The sequence below is a fragment of the Calypte anna genome, chromosome 1, assembly GCF_003957555.1.
Source record: "Calypte anna isolate BGI_N300 chromosome 1, bCalAnn1_v1.p, whole genome shotgun sequence".
Lineage (NCBI taxonomy): Eukaryota > Metazoa > Chordata > Aves > Apodiformes > Trochilidae > Calypte > Calypte anna.
The window spans coordinates 54,810,761-54,834,054 of record NC_044244.1 but is presented as its reverse complement, the minus strand read 5'-3'; the positions used below and the strand labels follow the sequence as shown (position 1 = coordinate 54,834,054).

At 44.6% G+C, this 23,294-nt stretch overlaps 1 protein-coding gene across 1 annotated transcript in view; it reads left to right on the top strand.

Annotated features, from left to right (window-relative positions):
* Nucleotides 1–23,294, top strand: part of BTBD11 (BTB domain containing 11) — a 180,280-nt gene that overhangs the window by 104,373 nt on the left and 52,613 nt on the right. The window contains 1 exon segment of the mRNA XM_030453252.1: nucleotides 13,406–13,610. Within this exon segment, the coding sequence (XP_030309112.1) occupies nucleotides 13,406–13,610 (205 nt within the window).

Genomic DNA, 23,294 nt, shown 5'->3' with positions numbered 1-23,294 from the left:
GAAGGAAATATTGTCACAAATTTAAAACAGCTCATTTTACAGAGTCCTTCCCCTGCTACCCTTCTGCAGTTCCAGCAGAGGAAAGAACTACAGATGAAACCTGCGCCAGAGGAATTTGTGCATGGAAAAAAATTATTTGCTGTTAATCAAAGCCCTTTGAGAAATGTGAGAATCTATGATATCTGTCAAGAAACTTTGGTTTCAGCAGATACAAATTATAGGAGGCAAATGCCATGTGGATTCTCATGTGACATGGAGATAAAGTTACCAGGAATATATTTTTAATTTATTTTTTAATTATTATTATGATTAAGACAGAAGCCTTTCAATCATATAATTAAGCTTTATTTAGAGATATGAAGCTATGGGTGGGAAAGCAGAAACATTCAGATCAAAAAGGATGCAGGTTGGTTTTGGGTTTTTTTCCTGAGGTTTGTTAGAAGTACTGTCAAGTATTTTTTTTCTTGTGGTCTGTTACGAAATTTTGAGGAGAAATTGGAAAAACTCCAATATACAAAGGTACAGTCTGCCCAGCTTAACATTGTTCTTGTCACTGAATAGAAATGTACAGGTGTATAATTTTAATTTTCCTGGTGTTTCCTGTAGCATGGAGAGTCTCCTGTAGCTCCATCATACCATTAGGGCTCAGTTTATGAGCCCTGTGGATACACCATGGATGTTGGTCTATGATCCACAATATGAATTTCTCTTTCCAGCTTGTTAATTATTCTCTGCTCTGGTGAAACATCAACCAGTCAAGGGCACTTACATGCCTTAGCCTGAAGAGTTGCCCTGTCTTTGGAATCAGATGTTAGGTGTTAGTCAAATGAAGTCATGTATGCTTATTTGTTTCATGAGCCCGAAATGTACAATGCTACCTTCTGTGTGCCAACTAAATTATGCATAAATACACTAAATACAGCTCCTTGTCTTAAAGGACATATGGTTGTGTTTTCATAAATAAGTAATCTGTGGGTATTTCAGGGCTTTTTCAGTTTTCAATCTGGATTTTTTTGAACCTCTGTATGCAACCCCAAGAGCCAGGCTCCTTAATTACTCCCACTCCCCCTCTTAGAATTCCATTTCCAGAAATAGATCGCTGATGATCTATATGATGATCATTGGTTGATAGGGTTTGCATTCTGTATGTCTGTTGACTGCAAACACAGGCAAAACACTCATCAGGGTGGCCAGCTGGTAGAAGAGAGTGCATCAGTGGGTGTTAGATGCAGCTGTCAGAGAGGTTGGCACCTTCAGCATCTTGGTAGCTCTCCAGAAAGCCCTCTGGACAACCATGGAGTGCACCTCCCCAGCCATTGCAAGCAGATGCATGTCAGGGAAGAAGCAGTGGGAGGAGTGGTGGTTGGCAAAGTTTGCAAGGCTTTGATGCTCATCTGGGTTGGAATCGTTGCTGTGGAGTGCAGCACATCAGTGGGCAAAAAAAACAAACAACTGTGAATCTGGGGGGCAAATCATGAAATGGAAGGCAAGCAGAGGGGTGGAGATTACAAGGGGGTTTTCCCTTTGATCAGGGCTCGTGTATCTGTCTTTTGGCTGTGAGCTGGAGGTTACAGCAAAGCCTGTTCTGTGGAGGGAGGTTGGGGAACCCACAATGTGGAGGAAGAAATGCTGAGCAGCAGGGAGAAGCCAGGGAGGAACACCTGGAGATCAGAGTGTGTTGGTGGGGAGGAAGGAGGTGAAGGAGGGTTTATTGTTGCCCTGATAGTGTGAGGGGGATTGGATAACTTTAGAAGTGGTGTTGTGGAGAGGAAAGAAAATACAGCAAGCTCTGGCATGGAGAAAGTGGGATATGATAGAAAGATTAGGTGCATAAAAGTCCCCTGCTCTTGTGGGGATGAACAAAAGTGATGATGGAGACTCTCTGGATAGGAAGGAATTAAAAGGAGAGCACTTGAGAGGAGGAAGAGGAGGAGATTGCAGCCAGGAATGAGTCGACAAGGACAGAATCTTGGCCTGGTGGACCAACAGAGGAGGCAGTCCCTGAGCATGCGTCCACAACATCCCATTGGCTTGAGATATCCCAGGAGCCAGGGCTTAATTTCTGTTCTTTTCAAAAGAGCACAAAAAGAAAAGTGCTAAGAAGGATTTTGTGCTAATGCAATTAAATTTTATCTCGGAGGAATACAAAAAGAAAGAAAAAAGGGAAAATAAAGAAAGCCATTCTAATTGTATGAGATTTCCTATAGTTTATTGACATTTAATTATTAAAGTCTTAGTATTAAAGTACGTAGAATAAGTAGAATTGACAAACACCTGTGTAATGTTTTAAAACATGAAAAGGGGAGATTTAGGTTAGATACTAGGAAGAAATTCCTTAATTTGATGGTGTTGAGACACTTGAACAGGTTGCCCGAGGAAGTTGTGGCTGCCCCCTCCCTGGAAGTGTTCAAGGCCAGGTTGGATGGGGCTTGGAGCAGCCTGGTTTAGTGGAAGGTGTCTCTGACATGCAGGCAATTTGGAACCAGATGATCTTTAAGGTCCCTTTCAACCCAAACCATTCTATGATTCTGTGCTGAGAGAAGGCTTCCCCTGCTCTCAGTTCTGTGCAGCATCCTCACACACAGCGAGCTGGCTGGCAAGCTGCTGGAGGCTTTTGAGACTGGGAAATTGAATCTGTCCCCTGGAAGACAACAGCTGGCAAACAGGGCCTGTTTCCTGCCCAGCTTCTGTAATACACCTCAAATCGTTTTAGCTTTTTCACACAGTCTGTCCCCAGGTGGAAAATAGATTCAGAAGGTGAAAAGCCTCACTTCTCATGGAACCTTCACCTTGCTCTCACACGTGGTGGCACTCAGTTCTCTGCTCCTTTCATTTTTTCATATATGCTGTCAATGTTTTTGAAAAGGCCAGTGAGGTGAGCTGCATCTCCCTGGGGTGCGAGTGACAGAGGTGAGAGAAAATTGTAGAAATGTGGGATGTTGTGCAGAGCCATAGAGGGGAGGCAACACCCTGTGAATGTTACAGAGAAGGAGGGTGACTGAGGCTGTCATTGAGGGGTTTTGATGTCCAGACAGGTGCAACAGGGCTTTGCTCTGCCCCAAACCTGCTTGCCTGGTGCTTTTCCACTCATCTCCTGGGTGTAGCAGGCAGCAGGCACTGGGTGTCACAGGGATGGCCCTGCCCTGCGTGACAGCAGCAGGGCAAGGAGGCTCTGCTGGCCCTGGGGTGCTCTCCCCAAAAGAGGAAGAAGAGTTGATGTTGCTGACTTAGGGAAAAAAAAAAATAAATCAAAGGAAGGTTTGATCTCCAGGTCTTGGGAGGGGAATGCAAATCGGGAGCTAATTCCGCACCGCAATTACAGCAGTAATGTGTGATTCCAAGGAAAAGGCTTGAAAAATTAATGTGAAACCTTATTCATTAAAACATAATGACTATGGCACAAAGTTAAGGAACAACAATAAATCTAGTCTATGTTATATTGGCATTTAGTATTCAGGAATTGTAATTGCCTACTACAGTGTGTTTTAAAATAATGTAATTTCATTTGAAATGCTTATTATATGGAGAACATTGGGAAGAACTGAAGCACAGCAAAAATAATGGGATTTTAAATAGTAGCCTGACAGTATGTGACTGTTTAATCTTAAAGAAAATATTTAATGAGACTTTTTTTTAATACAAATTTTTTTCTCAGTTTTTCCTCAAGTTGCCTGTATATCCAAACCAGAGCACACCTGGAGAAGGGGAATAGATCTGTTTGCATTTTTTTCAAAAAGTTTTGGGTATTCTTCTAGATTTCTGGATCTTCTCTTTTAGTTCCTTCCCCTTCAGATGACAAAAAATAAGTAGATTGAATGGAAAAAGTGAGGAGTATTGGGGAGATTTTTGCCTGGTGAGATATCCCATATTTTTACCTTTGATTGTTTTTCCCAACTTCTTTATATGCATGTTTACAATCCACAAACATTTATATTTAACTGCATAACATTCCAACACACCTATACATCACCCACCCAAAAGTACCACTGATTGCTTGGAGACCAGATGCAGAAGGGATGAAGCTCTCAACTTGAAGCTGCTGGTGTGTTGTTGGATGAAGAAGCACCTTCTCTCTTGCTTGTGCATGTAGGTGGTGAGAAGGGAAAGCAGAGCCTTAGGGTCTGCTGGGCACCAGTCCTGGCACCAAAAAATCTTCCTCCCTTGCTGCTTTTGGGTGAAGACCATGAGGTGTTAGTGTACAACCAGGCTGGGACAACCACCCCATGCTGAGGCACATGCATAGGACTGCAGAAGGGTTATATCTCCTGAGCCACACAGAGTGATAAAGTGTTGCTTAAGGTGTTATCCAAATTTTGTCTTCATGTCAGAGAAGAAAACTGGGGCTTATATTAAGTCCAAGGTTGGCCAGTCCTCTGTGGCTTTCCTGGATGAGAAGTTTGCCACACAGTTGTACAAACCATGGTGATGGGTGATGGTGGTATTATTATTTTGTTAACCAGAATAAATAGGTATTTTCATTTTAAACTAGGGTAATCTGATGATACAGATGTGAGCTAACATTACTGATCTGAGAGCTTTTTAGCCTTGGAACAGTATTTAACTTAAGAGTATCTCCCAGATGTGATGCTCAGGCCCACATTTCCTCCACGTCACTACTCAAGTCTCAGCAAGGTTTTCCTTTTTGCCATTGGAAAAACAACCCTTCCCCATAATTTTCTTTTTGCTTCCACAGTGCTGAATGTATATATTTCCAAAATAACAGCCTCCCAGTAGATCTTGGCACACTTTTAGGGACAAAGGAAGGGTTACTGCTCAAGTGTAAGTAGGAATGTGATTTCATATACCAATACTGTTTTTCATTTCTCCTCGAAGCTCCAGCTGAGGAGATGATGAAAGTCAGCATCCCCTCCTTTGTCTTTTCATCTAGTCTCAATTTCTCTGCAACCAACCAAAGAAGAGCACTGCAGGAGTGGTACAAATTGATTCATGTTCTGAAAATAAGAGGTTAAACCTAGGCTTAGCAGCAAATGCCAGGGTAAAGATGCTTGCTGGAAGGGTGGCATCTAAATGGGGTGGGTTGTTGTAAGTGCTTTGCTTAGTTACTGCTAGAAGAAAAGCCCTTTTTGTCACATATTAGAGAAAGGCCAAAGCTTATTTCCAGTGAAGTGTTTGGTCCACGCAGCACAGCCAAAACTGTGTACTAGCCAAACCTGCAATTCAGATGGTAGTGCTCCCTTCATCATAAAGTTTGGCTGTAGACTGGCAGCCTGTGCAGGCACTCGCCAGATATGGTCATACTTTTCCTAGGTTTTGAGCCCTTTGTTGAGTTACTGCACAAAACCCCTACATCCTTACTCTCCCATTGCTTTTTGAGTCTCTTGTTTGTGGTTTCTCCTCACTGCCTTCTCGCTGTGATCCATCCAGATATCATCTGTTCTGTGTGTAAAAGGTACAAAGAGAAATTGTTGAGGTGCCCCTCTGCACGCCAGCAGAGAGCAGAAGACATTAATGTGGTGCTTAAATGCTAGGTAGGTTCTTGCCTTAATTAGATGCTATCTGTTTGCCAGCTTCCTCAGCTGCTCTTCCATTCCTCTTGCAGCCCCCCTGAGTGATGGACCTGAGCCTTCATTCAGTCTCTGCATCTATGCATAACTATGGGGCTATGGGTCTCTTAATAGCCCCAAATGACTCCCTGTTGATTTTTTGGGTTTGGTGTTTTGTTCTGTTTTTTGTTCCCCCAGAGACACCCACCATCATAAACAATAAAGCAATATATTTATTTATCAGTAGAAATGAAGCAGGAGGTGGGATAATTTGAAAATACCCATCTACATCCTGTTAAGTCTTTATTTTCCCTTTCACTGCCTTTCTGACCAGGGGGATGGATGTGTCTTGCATTACAGGGGCCTAACAGAGGCAGCTATCTCTTGCCTGGTTCCCCATCTGCTGTCAGTGCTCCCTTGGGGCTCCCTGGCTTCTCCCATGGGTGAGACTCAGCCCCTTTCACCTTCCTGAGGGGCAAGCTGGGTTCTGTCCCTGTGCAGGTGGTTTTGTTCCTCCAGGGATTCTACCTCATGTTTAAACCCACTCAGGTTTGGTGCTTAGAGGCAAAAGGCATAAAATTGGTTGGTGGAGGATGCTGGAGCTCCATCCTTTCACCACTTTTCCCCAGTACACGAGTGTTCTGGCTCAGGACTCTCAGGACTCCCCCATGTACATCACCCTTGAGTTGCAGACTTCTATTCACCCTAAACTTCTGTTCATCACTGCATGCTTGGGGTTAAAACAGCATTTTCCTTTCCTTTCCTTCGATTTGCAGCCATCCCTGTCCGTGCTGTGAAGACTACAGGCAGGCAGGCAGGCCAGAATGAGCACTTTTCAGCTGGCCTGCTGAGCCACGGGGGACTCTTAAATTCAGAGTTTGAGGACATGGGTCTATGTCAGACCAAATAAAATCCAGGAACAGTGGTCCATAAGGCAGTAGCAGTACACTGGAGGAAGGCTCTGCGGTAGGTCAGTAGATGAATAACTCATCAGAGACAAAACTTGTTTTCTTTGGAGGTGATGGGGTTTAAAGGAAATCAAACACAAACATCTTGCTTGCCACATTGGATTGGAGATTTTGAAGTTAGCAGTGTTATTATTTAGGAACAAATTCTTTACAGAGAGGGTGATCAGGCATTGGAATGGGCTGCCCAGGAAGGTGGTGGATTCTCCTTCCCTGGAGGTTTTTAAGGAGAGACTGATTGTGGCACTCAGTGCCATGGTCTGGTAACGACGGCAGTAGTGGATCAAGGACTTGATGATCTCAGAGGTCCCTTCCAACAGGGATGGTTCTATGATTCTGTGATTATAATAGGTATGTGAACTTGAGAAGTTTTAATTATTATTGTGGCTTTTATATGGGGTATATGTAATCCCTAAATTTTCTGTCTTCAAAGGCTTTGCAAGCACTAAATCGCACACAAACACTTGCTCTGTGATATAAATAGAAGCTTCTTGTGATGGTGAATAAGTGGAGATAAAAGGTTAAATGATCTGTGGGAGGCCACAGGGAAGCCACTGTCAGGAAATGGGCTGCTTGTATCCTGGTCCTGTCTCTTGGCACCGATTTCAGAGTTTGGGACCACAGCTCCTTCCTTTGCTCTTTTGTGGGACAGAAAAATGGCAGAGAAGAAAATGTTGCCTGGGGGAGCAAATTCACATGGGTACAAGGCATGGACAAGCAGATGTGGGAGGTTTCTGCAAGATGAGCTTGATGGTGAATCTGTTGCACATGAGAAGCTCCAGTGACTGTGTGTGCATGATGGCACCCCAAGTACACCCAGAGCCCCAGGCAGCTGGCTCTTGAATCTGAAATATACTGTGTGCTAAGAATAGCATAGCTTTATGTTTGATGATACTTTGTGCTAAGAGAGTGTGCACAGTGAAATACATACTAAACACTTTCTAGTGTGCACTTATCCCTGCTCTGTGGGATACTCTGTGTACTCTGTACTCTCCTTTCCTGGCATAGATGGGTCATCTTGAGTCAACAGTAGAAAAACTTCCAGTAAGTCATTCGAGGGAAGATTTAGCTTGAGCAATTTTTGCTCAGCTCTCTTTTGAAACATGGAGATTGATGCAACACTGGAGGCAGAGCAAATATGGAGGAACTGCACAGCTGAAATAAAGAGCTTACGGATGGCTCAGGCAGCTGACTGAGCTGATGGATGGAGATGATCTGCCCTGGTACAGGAGGCACAGTTCAACTGCTCATATTCACCCATATTCCTGCACTTACAGGCATATGGCAGGGTGAAGTGTAGCAATGCATCACTTCAGTGCAGAAACCAGAGGCAACAGGGAAGCATAAAGGGAGACTTAGGTGCTGTATGAGGAGGATGCAGGATGGCCATGACCACCAGTTAGCAGTCTGAACAGACCATGCTTTATTATCAGGTTATAATTAATCTTTTCAATACAATCTCTCCATAGGTGGTCATGAGCAAAATCATAGATACAAGACTTCTGTACAGAGGTGTAAAATGAATAAGGGTCAAGAGAGCGAGTTTTGCTCCTGGTTCACATGCTTTAGGGGGACAAAGTCTGGAAACTATTGGCCCTGACATGAAGTTGCCATCTGGAGTGTAGCTCCCTGATTGATGCTACTCCTTTTCATTGTCTGGATGGGCACAGGAGGATGTTAAAGGCTCGGAAGGACAAACTCCAGTCTATGGCTCTGGCCCCACTTTGCAGGAGAAGATATTCTTCCAGCTAGCATAGCAAACCAGCAATGCCTCCACTGCAGGGCATGATTCCTGAGAGCAGGCAACATGCACTGGAATCTTGGCCAGCTGGAAGGGATAATCAGACCAGTATTATTACACTGATGGGTGCTGCCTGCAGGACACTTTCATGCTAGAAACATGTCCTGCTGCCACTTTGCAAAGTGCCCTGTGGGGTGTCAGGTGAGAAGAGGTCTGCAGTGGAAACAGAGATCCATTCTCTCTCCCTCAGGGCTTGGAAGGAAAGACACAGATCAGACAATTGTGTGGCTTGTTATCACTGTGCAAAACTATAATTGTGATTTTGTTCACACAGTTTTAGGACATGTTTTTGGAAGAAAACTTGAGGTAGGTGTCACAGGGAATTGCCATGTAAGGATTGGTCTTGCATCATTCACCTCCTAGGTTGTGTTTCTGCAAGCACACACCCCATCAGATGTTTTAGTCTGTGGAAGCAGCCCTGCTCCTAGGCAGGCATGTCTGCAAGAGCAGGTCCATTATGACAGAACCATAAAACCATAGAGCATCTCAGAAAGTTTCTCAGAAGCAGGCACTGGGTATCTGCTGTTTCCTCATTCTTCATTTTTGGTTGTTTGGTTGGTTTTTTTGCTTCTCCTTTTCCTCCTCCTGTGTTACAATATTGGAAACAGTGTGGGTTTTTTTTGTTTTTTTTTGTTTACTTGGAGCTCTAAAATAGTAAGGGCAGTGATAATAACTTTTACCAAAGCCAAACACAGTAAAAATTGCTTCACTGGACATGGTGGACATGGAGAAAGCTCTGAGCAGTCCCAGTTGTGTGCTCTGTGTTGTTGAGTATACCACCCACTGCACACACTGGAGCAGCTTAACTTTCCCTGTCACATCACATCTTCAGCTCAAAGTCAGTGAAACTGTTCCTTAAATACTCAGTATTGCCTGAAACCAGGCCCGTGTCACAACACGCGCATTATGTAATATGTTCAGCCTTCAAATCAAACATACGTGGACCTTGCATTCATAAACTGTGCTGAACTGACAGCAGGAGTGATGGGCAAGACCTGTGTTAGTTGTGGAAAGGATGAAATGCTGGCAGTCACAGCAGCATCTCTCCACATGCTGTGGTGATGCTTGTGCAGGTCCTTTGCCAGCTGATGTGCCAGGCACGGTGTTTCTCCTGGGCTGACAAGCTCCTGTGCTGAGCTGGGTTGCTGGAGCTTTTCCCTGTCCAGACTCAGGGCTGCAAGGCCACTCTGAGGCTTGTCCCTACCTTTTTTGCCCTTTAAGAGCCTGCCCTCTAGTTCTGCCTTCTCAGCTTTAGCAATAAAAGTATTATAAAATATCCCCCAACTTCACTGTTCTTTTTCTTTTTGTTGTGTGTGTGCCTACCCTGGATGATGTGATGTCTTCCTCTCCCTGGCTCTTCTAGCAGAGCAGTTTGTGCTTTGGCTCACTTGGCTTGCTGTGCATAAATTGTGGAAATGTTTATTTGGTTTAAATTAAAAATAAAATAAAATTGGCAAGGTCTCTTGTCAGGCAGATTGGCTCCCCAGTCTGTTCCTCAGTTGGGTTGCAGGCGGTGGTAAGGGGTGAGAATCAGTGCAGGGATCCCCACTGAGTCCCTTGTGTCATGATTGAACAGCCCTTGGGAGCCATATCCCTGGGGTCTCAAATTCTGGGATTTTTATTTATTACTTTTTTTTTTTTTGTAATTTATGCACTCTGGAATGTATTTGCCTTCAATATGCACTCAGTTGATATAGCTGAGACATTCTAAGGGCCAAAAAAGAAGCAGAAGAGTCAGCAGTGATGTGAGCAGGTACCCTTGCAGAGTGTTGCTGTAGTTGATTATGACCCTGAAGAGCAGGGATGGTTAACACAAAGTTGTTAAGGAGGCTTCCATCTTTATACTTGGCTGCAAATTCAAGGTTTTCCTTGGTGATCAGTTATACTGTGGCTTTTATAGCTGGCAAGGAGGACAAATACAGGTTGGCCTCCCTCAGTGAGACTTGAGCTGACTGCTGTAGATCAGACCAGTGAGTCCCATCACAAAGCTGGTTTCAAGTCCATGAGTTTTAGAGTGCCCTTGCCAGGATTAAAGAGAATTTCTGCTCTTGGTATATTCTTCAGAAAAAAGTGGAGAAGCAAAAGCCTATTTAGCAAGGAAAGAACAGAAGCAGCAAAACTTGGTAGGGATTTGAAGCAACACACATGCATCTTGAACCAGATGTTGTACTACTCTGGGTTTTACAGGGTCTGCATAAAGTCCTACCACACAGTGCCTGCGTGAGCCTCAGCTCCTTCCTCCCTTCTTGGCACTGATCCTGATGCACAGATATGCTGAGGCACAGTCCCTGCCCTGAAGGATTTGCACTGTGACTGGATGCAGCTGGAGGAGCAGAAAGGGCACCAGGGTGTACAGTGGCTTGTCTGAAGTGACACTGTGGAGTGAAAGAGGGAGCAGTGATTCCTGTCCTGCCTTCAGTGCAGGATCACAATGCAGCTTTTTATGCTTACTTACTGTGCTCTGTGAAGCTTAGTGCTTTAAAGGTATTGATTATTTAAGCCTTGAGTTGTCTCTGTGATAGAAGAATGTGATAATAATTGTTAATATAGAAATCATTTGAAATGTAACCAGAGATAATATAGCAGAGGGGAAAGCAAGATCTAAGCAAGATCAAATTTTTGCTATAATGTAATGAAATGAAACTTAAACATAAAAAGTATAAATTCAGCTTTAATAGGATGAATTGGTTTGTTTTTTCCAAGAAGCAGTTGAGGAAAATAGAAAATAAAAGGCTTAACTCCTGGTCATATTGAAACAGATAGAAGCTTTGCCACTGATTTCCATGAGGCTCGAGTTCCTCCAGCCTTGCATCTGCCTACGTCATTCCTGCTGCTGCTTCCCCTCCTTACTCACTGTGCAGCTTCCTCTGGGGCTGGATGTGTCATTGAGGTTTCATCGCCCCAGCACTTCAGGAGGAATGGGGATAAAAAGTGATGCTGCTACCCGAATCTGGGCCTGAACTGCATCCTGATTTTTATTCATCATTCAGTACAGAAGTCAGAGACGTTCTCTGGTGACTGCTGTCTCAATCCACTGAAATAAGTCATGTGCTTAACTTTACCCATATGCTTAAGTGCCATAGTGACTTGGGTCTGAAAAGGCTGAATTTAGTGCAACTCCTTTTTCTTTGCTTTTGCTATTGTTGTTAAAGTTGCAGCTAGCACTTCTACACATTTTTTTTTTTTGCTTTTGCTTTTTGGAAAAAAAGAGAAGAATTCAGTTTCTCTGTCAGCAAGGTTGCTAGCAGTGAAATTGGCCTCTGCTGAGCCTCGCAGTGCAAATCTGCTGTGACAGGGTGGGCTGAGTGAAGGAAGTCCCAAACTTTCCTGCTGCTTGTGGCTGCCTACAGATAATTTTGTGCAGAACTGGGGAATCATATCAGAGGCACATCTGTTTCTCCTGTCGGCCTGATGCTGCAGGCTTTCTGCACGCACAGCTTCTCTTGGAAATTATGAGCATGCCAGGCTGCAAGATTGGTCCTATCACGACAATTTCCCAACTGAGGGAAACGACAGAAACTATTTTTAAATGAAAGCTTTGGATCAGAGGAATATTGCAGACTGCAGCAAAAAATTGTGTCAAAACCCTAAAGTCATGGACTCGGCAGTTTTCTCATGCCAGTGGTTTCCTTCTGTTCATGATTTTAAGGCTGTGTTTTTGGAGAACTGGGCTGAACTTTTTACAGTAAGACATTTCTGTTCTCCCTGGTGCATGTTATTGCAGTAGCAGCATCATTTTCTGTGTAAGTCAAGCTGGAGATAGGTGATCTGCTGTGATGTGCTTACAGGGAATGGGACTTTGCAAAAAACCTGTACTCTGTCTTCCACACAGTCTAAATGGTTCTCCTTTAAGTTTGCCCAGGAATTCATAATTCAGCCTCCCCCCCAGTATTTGGTTTTAGGTTCCTACCTCTGTGTACATTTCCAGCCTCTCTTTCCAAGTTTCAGCGCTCAGTGGTCACTTGGGAAAAGCAAATAGAGGAAGCATGCAACTACTTCTTAACAGTGGAAAATTATGTCCTCTTTTTCCCATCACTCGCTTTTGTATAGCTTAAGAATGACCCAAAGGGCTGTTACTCAGATTTTCATTTAAAACAAACAATCTGATTTGATCTGAGATCATTATTTCCCCCCAAAGCATTCTCCGAGTGATTTGAACATGTGAAAATAGGCAGTTTATAACCACAATTGTTTCCCTGCCTTTGATAGAGTGGTCACTAGTCACCAAATGTAGAATTCACTGCCTCGGAGGGAGATGCTTTAGTTAATTAGTTACAATCAGTACTGTGCTGAGACTCACTGCTGCTTCCTTGTATATTTGCTTTCTAATCTCACTTGCTGGCTTTGCTGATCCTGCTCCGTATAATGTGGATTCCCATACCTTCCCTGCGAGGAAGTGCCTAAAACCATGTTGCTCAGGGGTGATGATAAGCATCCTGTTCCATTTTCTGTGTTCTGGAAACCTGAGGGGCTGGGTGAGCCTACTCTATGGTTTTGATAACACAAAGTTTTCCAGACCCAGCCTGGGCTTACAAATTGTAATTTTAGTTGCATGTTTCTGATACTGTCTTTTAGCAACTTTTTCCTCCCCCCATTTTTCTTCACCCATCTGTACCTTTGCACACTCCCTCAGAGCTCTGTGTGTTATCTGACTGCCTCCTTCCTCATTGCAAGGGGCTGCATTTTCCTGCCACTCTACCCAGAAGCATTCAAGCTCTTTGTGCTACTGTCTGTCATCCTCACCAGGCATTTTTCAGGCAATGGGGTTTTGGCAACTTCTAAGCATTGCCTGTAGCTGTGACCCCAGCCCTTCTGTACTGCCTTCTCTGGTGGTCCTGAGTTGGGACAGCAAGATGCTGCCTACACTCCAGATGTGCAGAAATCTGTCTCCTGCAGGCCTTAAGGGGCTTCTCTGCAGCCCGAGTATATCCCTCCACACAGTGTAAAGTTCCAGGTAAAGTCCAACCCAGCAATAAGAAATCCACAGAATCCTGTCCTAACCTTTGCTATTTGAGTCTGTGAGGTTAAATGAAAGGAGAAACCAACCTGGCTTACCTTTTGGTATGAAAACTTTGGGCAGAGGCAGCCAAAGAGCCTGGCATTCACCCAGACTATGCTTTTTTTCTTTTTCCCAGGTGACCTGGTGTCTCGAGCCATGCATCACCTCCAGCCCCTCAACGCCAAGCAGCATGGGAATGGGACACCAATGCACCAGAAGCAGGGATCCTTCTACTGGGAGCCAGAGGCTCTGTACACCCTCTGCTACTTCATGCACTGTCCACAGATGGAGTGGGAAAACCCCAACGTGGAGCCATCAAAAGTCACACTGCAGACAGAGAGGTAAGGGCCGCTTCACGGTGCTTTATGTCATGGCAAAGATGTTTTGTTAGTAAATCAGCCTGCTTGGCTAATTACTAATTGCAACCTGCGTGTGAGAGGCTGTGGAGCAGTCTGGTTTGGTTTAGCATCATCCCTTTGAAACCAGTTTCTCTTGCCGAAGTGCTGTGAGGCTGACCCAATATATATCAAAAGTGACACCCAGTGGCTGCATACAGCAAATTGGTTCCAGATGTGTGCTCGGGAGAGATTTCCTTTTCTTTTGGTTGTTGCTCAGCTATTCTGTGTTTTGGAAAAGAAAACGAGAACTTCTATTTCTGGCCTAGCAGGTTTGGGTTTAAATGTGTTGGGTTTTTTTTTTTTTCTACACATTAATAGAGCTCAACAGCTGCGACTGGGGAAGTGGAAAATGAATAAGAGTAGTGTTTGGAAAGGAAAAGGTCATTAACGATGCTCAGCTCCAGCCATGCTGAATACCCGGGTGCAGGAATAACCTTGGGTCTGCCTAAGCTGGGGATGTGGTAGGGTTTGGCTGTCGTGCTGCTGCCCCTGCTCCAGGGGTGGCCAGAGCAGGGGAGGCACACCTGAGGCCCCATTCTGACTCTGGATCTGCCCAAGGTGAGAAGGAGATGCCACTGAAAATGGTCTTAAGGTTATCAAATGCTGGTAGGCAAGGTGGCCAGCGCAGGGCAGCTCTGCACTCGAGCACTGCAGAAAGTAACCAGAACAACTTGCTGGCCAAAAAATAAAGCCATCTCCTGTCAAAAGCCCAGCAATAGTAACACAATCCTCCACTTGTGTGCTGAGGCACCCTAAAGCTATTCTCCTGCTGCACTTCTCAGTAGCCCTAAAGCAGGCTTCGCCAGTACAGAGCCAGCTGGTGTTTGGGAAGTGCTGGGTATTCATTTTTAGGATGGGTGCTGTGGTGCTGCAAAAGCAAACTGCTTTTGCAAGCTGGACTTCACATTTACATCCCAATGTATCTATTGCATGGTACGTGTGAGCCAAACTCTGCTCTGCACGTGTGCCCTGAGAGGTGAGCACACGAGTAAGAGTTTTTGTTTGAATGAGGTCTGCATCTCAAAAGCAGCATTTGAGAATGGCATGATGTATGATTGTAAGTGGTATATAATACGGTATCTCCATGAGATACTTTTATATCAATTCACAGAAAAGCATACCAGAGGAAACTCTGGCATTAATGATGTTACTGGGAATTTTGCCATTTGCCTTTGGATGGCATTTTGTATCTTTTCAAGTTTGAGTTGCTCAGTGAGCCTGCTTGTTGGTTTTTTTTGCTCCATTGTTTTCAAAGTATGGAAAAAACCCCACAAAAAAAAAAAAACAAAAAAGCAAAACAAAACAAACCCAACCCAAAAACAACCAACAGCAAAAAAAGCCACCCCAAAATCAGAAGGGAAAATACAAGAATCCAGAATTTTCTGAGTTTTCTAAATTGTATTTAATTTCATGGTTTGCCATTCAGACTTGTTAATTTGGAAGGCCTAACTCGTGTCCAGGAGTGGTTAGCAGGCACAAAAGATAACCAAAATTAGAAAATACCTTCACATTCCTGTAGTCTCCATCTGTGGCAGTAATGCCACTGGAATGAGTGAGAATATAATGATGAATAATGCTGATGCTCTGATTTTGTAAGGTTTCTGCAGACTTCCTCGTGGAAAGTGAAAAGGGCAGGAACATTTGAAAAATCACTTTTAGCATTGGCTTTAATAGGTTTTCCTTTCTCTGAGGTCACCTTAATACATGTTCTCTTCATTAGGGCACTTGAAACACTGGTTATTTCAAGCGATTGTTCTCCTTTGCTTTATTTTGAATACTCCATCTGGCAAGACATCTTCTCCTGGCAGGCCAGTTTAACAACTGCGGTGTGTGGTTAGGGCCAGAGCAAGTACTCGGTGTTATTGCCAAGAGCTTGTGGTCACTTTTGGCAGGAGCAGATCCTCCTCCTGTTGCCTAATCAAACACACATTAGTACTTAGCATTGGAGTGGGAGCCGTGCAGGGTTAAGCATGAGCCTGGATGTTTCCATAGGTTATGCTCTGGAGCTTTGTCAGCTGGATGCAACCGTCCTGTGCCACACGGAGGAGAGATGGATGAAGCTGCCTTCTACTTAGTCCTTTGGGGAGCCTTCCTACCTATTTCTCTTTTTTTTCTTTCTTTTTTTTTTTTAACATGCTTTGTGGTCCGTGACTTTTTTTTCTGGCAGCTTTGGTTTCTTCCATGGGGTTTTGTGCATTGCAGGGGAATGGCTTTGTTGAACATGACATTTTTATATCCAGAATATTTGCAAGCTTTGTGTCATACCTGCGTGCTGTACTCCCTCTCTTCTTCTCCAGCTGTGGCAATTGCTTTTATGTTGGGAGGAAGCCCAGAAGGAAGCAAAGAGGTACAGGCATCTTTTCCCATCCTTGCCCTCCCTGTGTCCCTGATTATACAGGGAAGCCAGAACTGCATGCATCTGGCCATGGGCAGTAATTCCATGAAATGGGTTGTCCTTGCTCAAACAAAGCCAACTTGACTATTATCTTGGCCCCTGACTCCCTGACAGTGCATGCCCAGGCTGGAGAGGGTTGCAGGATGTGGCCAGAGAGCAGGGATTGATAAGCCCATGAGGGCAACTCCCATCCCTTCCCACCTGTCTCCAGCTCACCTAGATTTTGGCTCTGAACTGTGTTGAATTAGGGAGTCACAAAGGCTCTGCATGTCCTTCTGCAGAGGCTGGATATAGGAGGGAAGCTGGTACAGTGGCATAGTACAGTATGTGCACAGTGCCTGGCATAGCACTTCCCAGCAGAGAAAGTGGTACCTTACCCCAAGTCTTGGGGGATGTGTTAAATGTGATGTTTACCTTTGAATAAATCCAGTGCTTTGCTTCTAGGGAGTATTTTCTAGGGAGCGTTTTCTGTGTTTACTCTTCATGGAGGTAAAGAAATGAGAATGCAGTGTGTTTTTAATAGTGTTTGTCTTTATATAAAATGAAGGGGGAAAATGATTATTCAGCAGAGCTCTCTGAGAGGAGGAGGGGTAGCTACTTTCATGGGAAGGGGAGGAAGTGGAAAGGGGCCAGCATTGCTCAGAAAACCTGGAGAAGGCTCCCCACTTCCAGAAAGCCAACAAAACCAACCATAAGATGAATATTTGATCCCCTCCCACCCCAAATTCACATTCTTCTTTCAATCTGGTCACTTTGAAAGAAACACTCTGATATTTTTGGCTGCCTTGTTGGCACCAGCACAATCCAATCTTGCTGAGGTGGGTTGCCTAATGACCCTGGGTACCGTGTAGATGACTATTTTGGCAGGTGTGGAGGTACCAGAGGGGGTTTGGACCTGATTGTGGCAATGTAGACAGCTGGTTTTGGCAGGCATGGAGGTACAGGGAAGGGAGGGGACCTGTTTGTGGGGTCTCCCTTCTCTAATACACCCAGATGGGCTGTGACAAGGCATTTGTCTTGTGCTGGGTGATGCCTGCAAAAGCAGTGCTCCTCCAGTGTCTTCACCTGCAGTCGGCTGTGAATTATTTAGGTTTATTCATTCTTTTGCTTTCCCAGAATTAAAAACCAAAAAAAAAAGAAGAAATTGTTGATGATAACATTTTGCTGAGTTTTCCTTCTTGCTCGCTGCTTCTGGTTGAATAAAAGGATCTGTCCCTTGGTTGTGTTTTTCTTCTCAGCCTCTGTAACACTTCCAAAATTATTGCAAGTAATTTCTTAAGCACCGGAATGCACAGAATCTGTAGTTGCAGATTTCTCTGATGATTTTTTCCTTAAGTGGTTCCTTACCCACTTTTATCCACAGCTGTATTGACAAAGTTCTTATTACTTCCTAACTCTCCATGTTCCCCATTAACAGCTCATTGAGAAGGAGCAGCTCAGCCGGTCCAGCACTGCCATTAATTCTGCTCACAGGCAGCAAAGTTCCTTCTCCAGCTCTTCCTCTGCCTCTGAGCCTTGGAGGAGCATTCTCTCCCTGTACTGCCCAGCAGCTCTTAGCTTTTCCCCCTAAATCTTAATTGACTTGATGGATACATGTCTGGTTTTCATCTCCTTTTCTCTCCCTGTGGAGCAAACCCATAGGAAAATCCCATGGGCTATTCCTTGCTTTTTTTTTTCTGCCTGCCTTGCACACACGTGTGGACACACACACAAAGATACATGTCCCACACACATGCATGTGTGCAAATGGTAGCCTGCAGTCATTCATGATTAATTCATGAAGGGTTGGTGTTATCATCTGAATTTTGTGTCATGCTTTGGATAGTTACTAGTGGCCAATTAAAGTGATGAAGCCTCCTTAATAACAGGAGTGTTCCACTGCTATAAAATAACTTGAGCTCTTTCAAAGAGTTACCTATATAACTGGTACAGCTGTGCCTGTGGTAGAGATTATACCTGCAGAACAATTTTAGTAAAAAGAAAACTAGGGAAATGTGTTCTTTATTTAAATTATTATGTGGTACAAACTCCATGGGTATGGCAGTCTCCAGCAAAGACCAGCAGGGAGTGGAGAGAATGATGGGGAATGCTGATGAAGAACAGATAAAGTCCTAGCACTGGGAATGTGGAAGTCCTGCTATGAAACCTGAGTGAACCTTGCAGCATAAATCTGAAGAAGAAATTACATGTGTTTGATGTGCTAGTATGGCATAGACCCCTACAACTAAATATATTTTTATTTACTATTTAATTGAAAACTTCACGTGGTAAAACTGTGGCCTTGATAAACTCAAATTTAATGAGAGGTTTGATTTGACTGAGAACCACTGACAAGAAATCCCAAATCCATCCTTACATAAATCGTCTAGATTTGCATCCTAAATATCAAACCTCCCAGTTTTAAGAAATCCCTACAGAAATCATATTGGCAGCTGCCTGCAGCGTGTGATGTTGCAGTATTTGTAGCTCAGCTGTTAGACAGTATATCCTTGCTAGGCTGGGGCTGTATTCTACATCTAATTTATCAAGCCAGGCTTAAGCTGTGCATGGGATGTCTATAGTTTTGCTGGGTTGTTTTTTGTTTAAATAGAGAAAATTGCGTGCAGCGTTGCGAGAACAGCGCCTTACCTGGGGTGTTCTGCCCCATGTGCCCAACCAACGCTGGTGTCTCTCCAGGCATTTACGCTGCAGCCCATCGTGTCAAATCAGATGTCAAAACTGTCTGTGAAATATTTCCCTGTTGTGGTTCCTAGCCAAGTCATCACTTTGACTTGGTTGCATTTCAAGTCTCAGCCAGTAATGTTTTTAAATCAGGAGAGGTGCCGGGCATGGCACATTCAAACCCTGGATGTGAGTTAAAGATCTGTGACTTGCAGATATCCTTATTCGGAGTCTGGAGGTACCAAGGTGCCAGGAGGCTCCAAGGTGACCTTATATAGGCTTTCCAATAGCTGAAGGGAAACTACCAGAAAGCTGGGGTAGGACAGAACAAGGGGCAATAGTTTAAAACTTATAGAGAGGAGATTTAGATTAGATGTTTGGAGGAAATTCTTTACTGTGAGGGTGGTGAGACATCGGCACAGGTTGCCCAGGGAGGTTGTGGCTGCCCCCTCCCTGGAAGTGTTCAAGGCCAGGTTGGATGGGGCTTGGAGCAACCTGAACTAGTGGGAGGTGTCCCTGCCCATGGGAAGGGGGTTGGGACTAGGTGATCTTTAAGGCTTCTTCCAACCCAAACCATTCCATGATTCTATTCATGTCTTGGTATGTGAAAGCCTTAGGGTAAACCCTTCCTCCAGCTAGGCAGGTCTTGCTGAGGCTTGCGTGAGAGCAAGAAGAATTGACCTTTCAGCATGAGAAAAATGCAAAATTGGCTTTTTTAGGGTCAGCCTTAGTTGGGTTCTTGGGGTCATAGAGGAGCTGCCTCGTGTGGGTCATCTGCATGGCCTCACGTGGTTTCATCAGTCAGTGCCACAGGCAGGAGCAGGGCTGGATGCCTTCTGAAGGCATCTGAAAGTTATTTCCTCACTTTGAAGACAAGTAGCCTATGGTGTAAATAAAAAATCCATGAGTTTTGCAGCCTTCAAACCCATCTGAAGTATATGCTAAACACTGGGAAAAACATGCTTTTCTATCTTCCAGTAATGCCAAAAATGGACTATCACTGTATATATAGTTTCATCATATGTTCTGAATGTAAACTGACAGAACTCTTATGCTTGTGTTTTCTATAAAAAATGCTCACGAAAACATAAAACCATACAAACAAAGAGACTTTTCCATGATGGTGAAGTTGCCGACTCATATCTGCAAGCAGAAACATCTCCCTACCTTTGTCTAGATAGATAGGCTTTTATTGCAAAAGTACAGGATTCTGCTTCTCAGAAGCACTGTTAACTCTCAAATCACTGGAGCAAACACTAGAACAGCAGAATCCTGCAAGGAGCACTTCAATTGCTATTGCCATGCAGCTTTACAGTCAGCTCATCTTGGCTGGAGAAGAAGCTCAACAACTACCACAGCAACATCCTTCTCAGTAGGTAAAGGATCTGCAAACAGAAATCATCCAAAGCAATTGCAGTAACTGAATCATACATAAGCAGTTTAAGTTAAAGCAAGGTTAGGTCTGTACAGCTGGTGATGCTGAGAGAGAGAGAACAGGAGGCAGATGTGGGAATTCCCATCCCAATAGTATTAGCCCTCAGGAATTTCTCCATTCCCATCATGATGCAGGCCAATAAGCCTATCCTCTCCATAGCAGTTGGTTTTAATGCATAGATTGAGTGTGTCTGTGTGTTGGAGCAGGTGCTTGGCAGCTGAAGAAGAGCACTGTGAGAAGTGTCCCTGGCAGTAGAGAGGCTGCTGTGCTGCACTTGAAATGACATTTTTTTAATTTGAGCACTGTGATTATTTGGGGAAATCTTTCATGCTTCTTGAGCTCTTGATCCTGAGCATGCTACAGGATCCACTGTGAGCAAGGAGCTGGTGACCTGTCTGGGGTTTGTGAGCCATGGTGGTGGAGAAGGATTGCATTTGGGTGGGGAGCATTCAGAGGTGATGAATTATCTGGAAGGAGGTTCAAGTCTGCATACAGAGAAAGTGACACAGGCAAGAACCCCTCATTTGGGAATTTCATTGCCTGTCAGAAAGCATCCAGGAGTCACCTTCTGGAAGGAAGTTCAAGGAGGAGTCACCCAGATAGTGGGAACTGGGAGGAGAGAGAGTGAGAATAGGACACTGCTTTCCTGGTGGGACATCCCACCAGAAAGGTGAATTAGTCACTGCAAAAAAAGAACAAAAAATGCTTAACCTGCTGGGGAATCAAGAAAAAGAGGGTAGACGTGTGTAGCAGCCCTATTCTTCACAGACAGGGCAGCAAGGGTGAACCCTGAAGTCTCAGTCAGTGGGCAGCAGGGAATGTGTACTCAGCAAAGGTGGTATGGACAGGGAAAAAAACAGGGTGAGGCTTTTCTGGGAGATGCGATTTGTAGATGTGCTGTCCCTACTGCTTTCCAGCTCCAGTGCTGCAGTAGGGGTTGTCCAAAACAGAGCTTCATCGCAGAAAAATAAATAATGCTGCATCCTATTAGATTTTACAGTGCATGTTTCTTGTGCTCTTTCATCTGATGATTACTCCTGTTTATATACAGGTATACTGCCACTGATAACAACAACAATAATGATAGTAATGAAAAAGCCTGAGGTACTGCATGTGCATGAATGGGCTTGTAATATCTCCTGTGCCAGGAAGACAAGGAGGGAAACACAATGAACACAAAGTACCAAACTTGTAGTGAGAGCTCTCTCACTACAAAACTCTTCTGGTTCTCACTTGCCTTTGTACAGCAGAGATAAATCGATGCCCCTCAGTTCAGGAAGGAGACTGAGGTGCTGGAGCAGGTCCAGAGAAGAGCAAGGAGGCTGTGAAGGGATCCAGCACAAGTCCTGTGAGGAAGGGCTGAGGGAGCTGGGGGTGTTCAGTCTGGAGGAGGCTCAGGGGAGACCTCATCACTCTCTACAACTCCCTGAAAGGAGGGGGTAGCCGGGGGGGTTGATTTCTTCTCCCAGGCAGTTATCAGTAAGACAAGAGGGCATGGGCTTAAGCTCTGCCAGGGGAGGTGTAGGTTAGATGTTAGGAAAAAATTCTTCACAGAGAGGGTGATCAGGCATTGGAATGGGCTGCCCAGGGAGGGGGTGTCCCTGGACATTTTTAAGAAGAGACTGGATGTGGCACTCAGTGCCATGATCTGGTGACCACAGTGGTAGTGGATCAAGGGTTGGACTTGATGATCTCAGAGATCTTTTCCAACCCAGCTGATTCTGTGATTGATTCTGTGATTCTCTGAAATGGTGGGCAGCTAAGGGCTGCTGTGTGCATCACAGGAGGAGCGTGGATTTTGGGCAAAAGGTGGCACAATTGGATTGAGTCATGCCTTACGTTTGGATCCCTTCGCATCACATTTGCTCTCTTGATGAGCTGTTTTTTTAATCCTATGTGCCCCAGAGACATCAACCCCACAAAAATCAACATAGATATGACATCTGTTTGGGTATGAGGAAGTCAAGAGGTGTGGGTGGGTGCTGGCAGGGAGCTGCTGCATCTGAGGGTGGTGCAGAGAAGGACGTGTGATGCCCGGGATGGGAGAGGAAGGCGAGCGGTCGTTCCTTGTGGGAGGGTACTGGGTGGATATTGTCTGCAGATGTCTGCAAGGCACAAGTGCCAGAATAACTGTGAAAGGGATGTGGGACAGCCGGAGGGAAAGAGGAGGGATGCTTCATGGAGGGAGGAACCGGCAGTGTGAGGCTCTGGTAATTCCTTTTTCTCTTTGAGAAGAGACACAGGGAGGGCATGCTTCAAGAGGAGCTGGCTGTCCTCTTGCCAAGTGCTGGAGGACAGAAGGGTCCAACCCTTTGAGATCTGCTTTTTGTTGGCCTCCCCCATCCCTCCCCCACCTCCCAGCTCTTCTGCGTGGGATGGGGATTGCTCTGTGCAGAGACCTCTCCCTGTTTCCCCATCTGGCACGTTTTTCCCTTTAGATGACAGTTCACAAAAATACAAGCCTGTGCTGAAAACTGTCCTTTATTTGAGACTACACTTAAACTCATGCTTAACTTTGAACTGCAGTGAATTAAAGAGGAAGGGAGCGTGCGTCTAAAGTTAAGCCCTGGCACAGATTTGGGCTGTAGGAAGGGGATCAGAGTGCTCCCTGACCTGCAGCCCTGTAAGGTGCCTCTGCAGCCGTCAGGATACTCCTGATGTTCCACTTCATTCAGGCAGAGCCAAGCCCAGCACGTTCTGACCATGGTTAGATTAATTTAATTAAGGTATGTGCTCACAAAGCATAGAACTAGGTGACTTTCCTGATATGTGTCTGCCCTGGAACACAAAGTACCAAACTTTTATGATTCTCACCTGCCTTTTTACAGCAGAGATAAATCAATGCATGCACCAGTGATGTGATATATTCCCCTAACCTGCTTTCGCATGAAGTGATCTGAAAAGTGTTTTGCAGATGTCACATTGTCTTGTGGGTTGTCACCTCCCTATAACTTTGAGTTCCTCTTTCTCCTCTGGCACACAAACAGCATTTAAAAAAGAAAAATAAAAATCCCCTTTGTGTGGTGCATAGATTCTTGAAGGGTATTTTTAACCTATTGCATTCAACCATATTTGGTTCTCTTCTCAAAATACTAATTCCCTGATGTGCTCAGATATGCAGTGATGGATTGGTGGT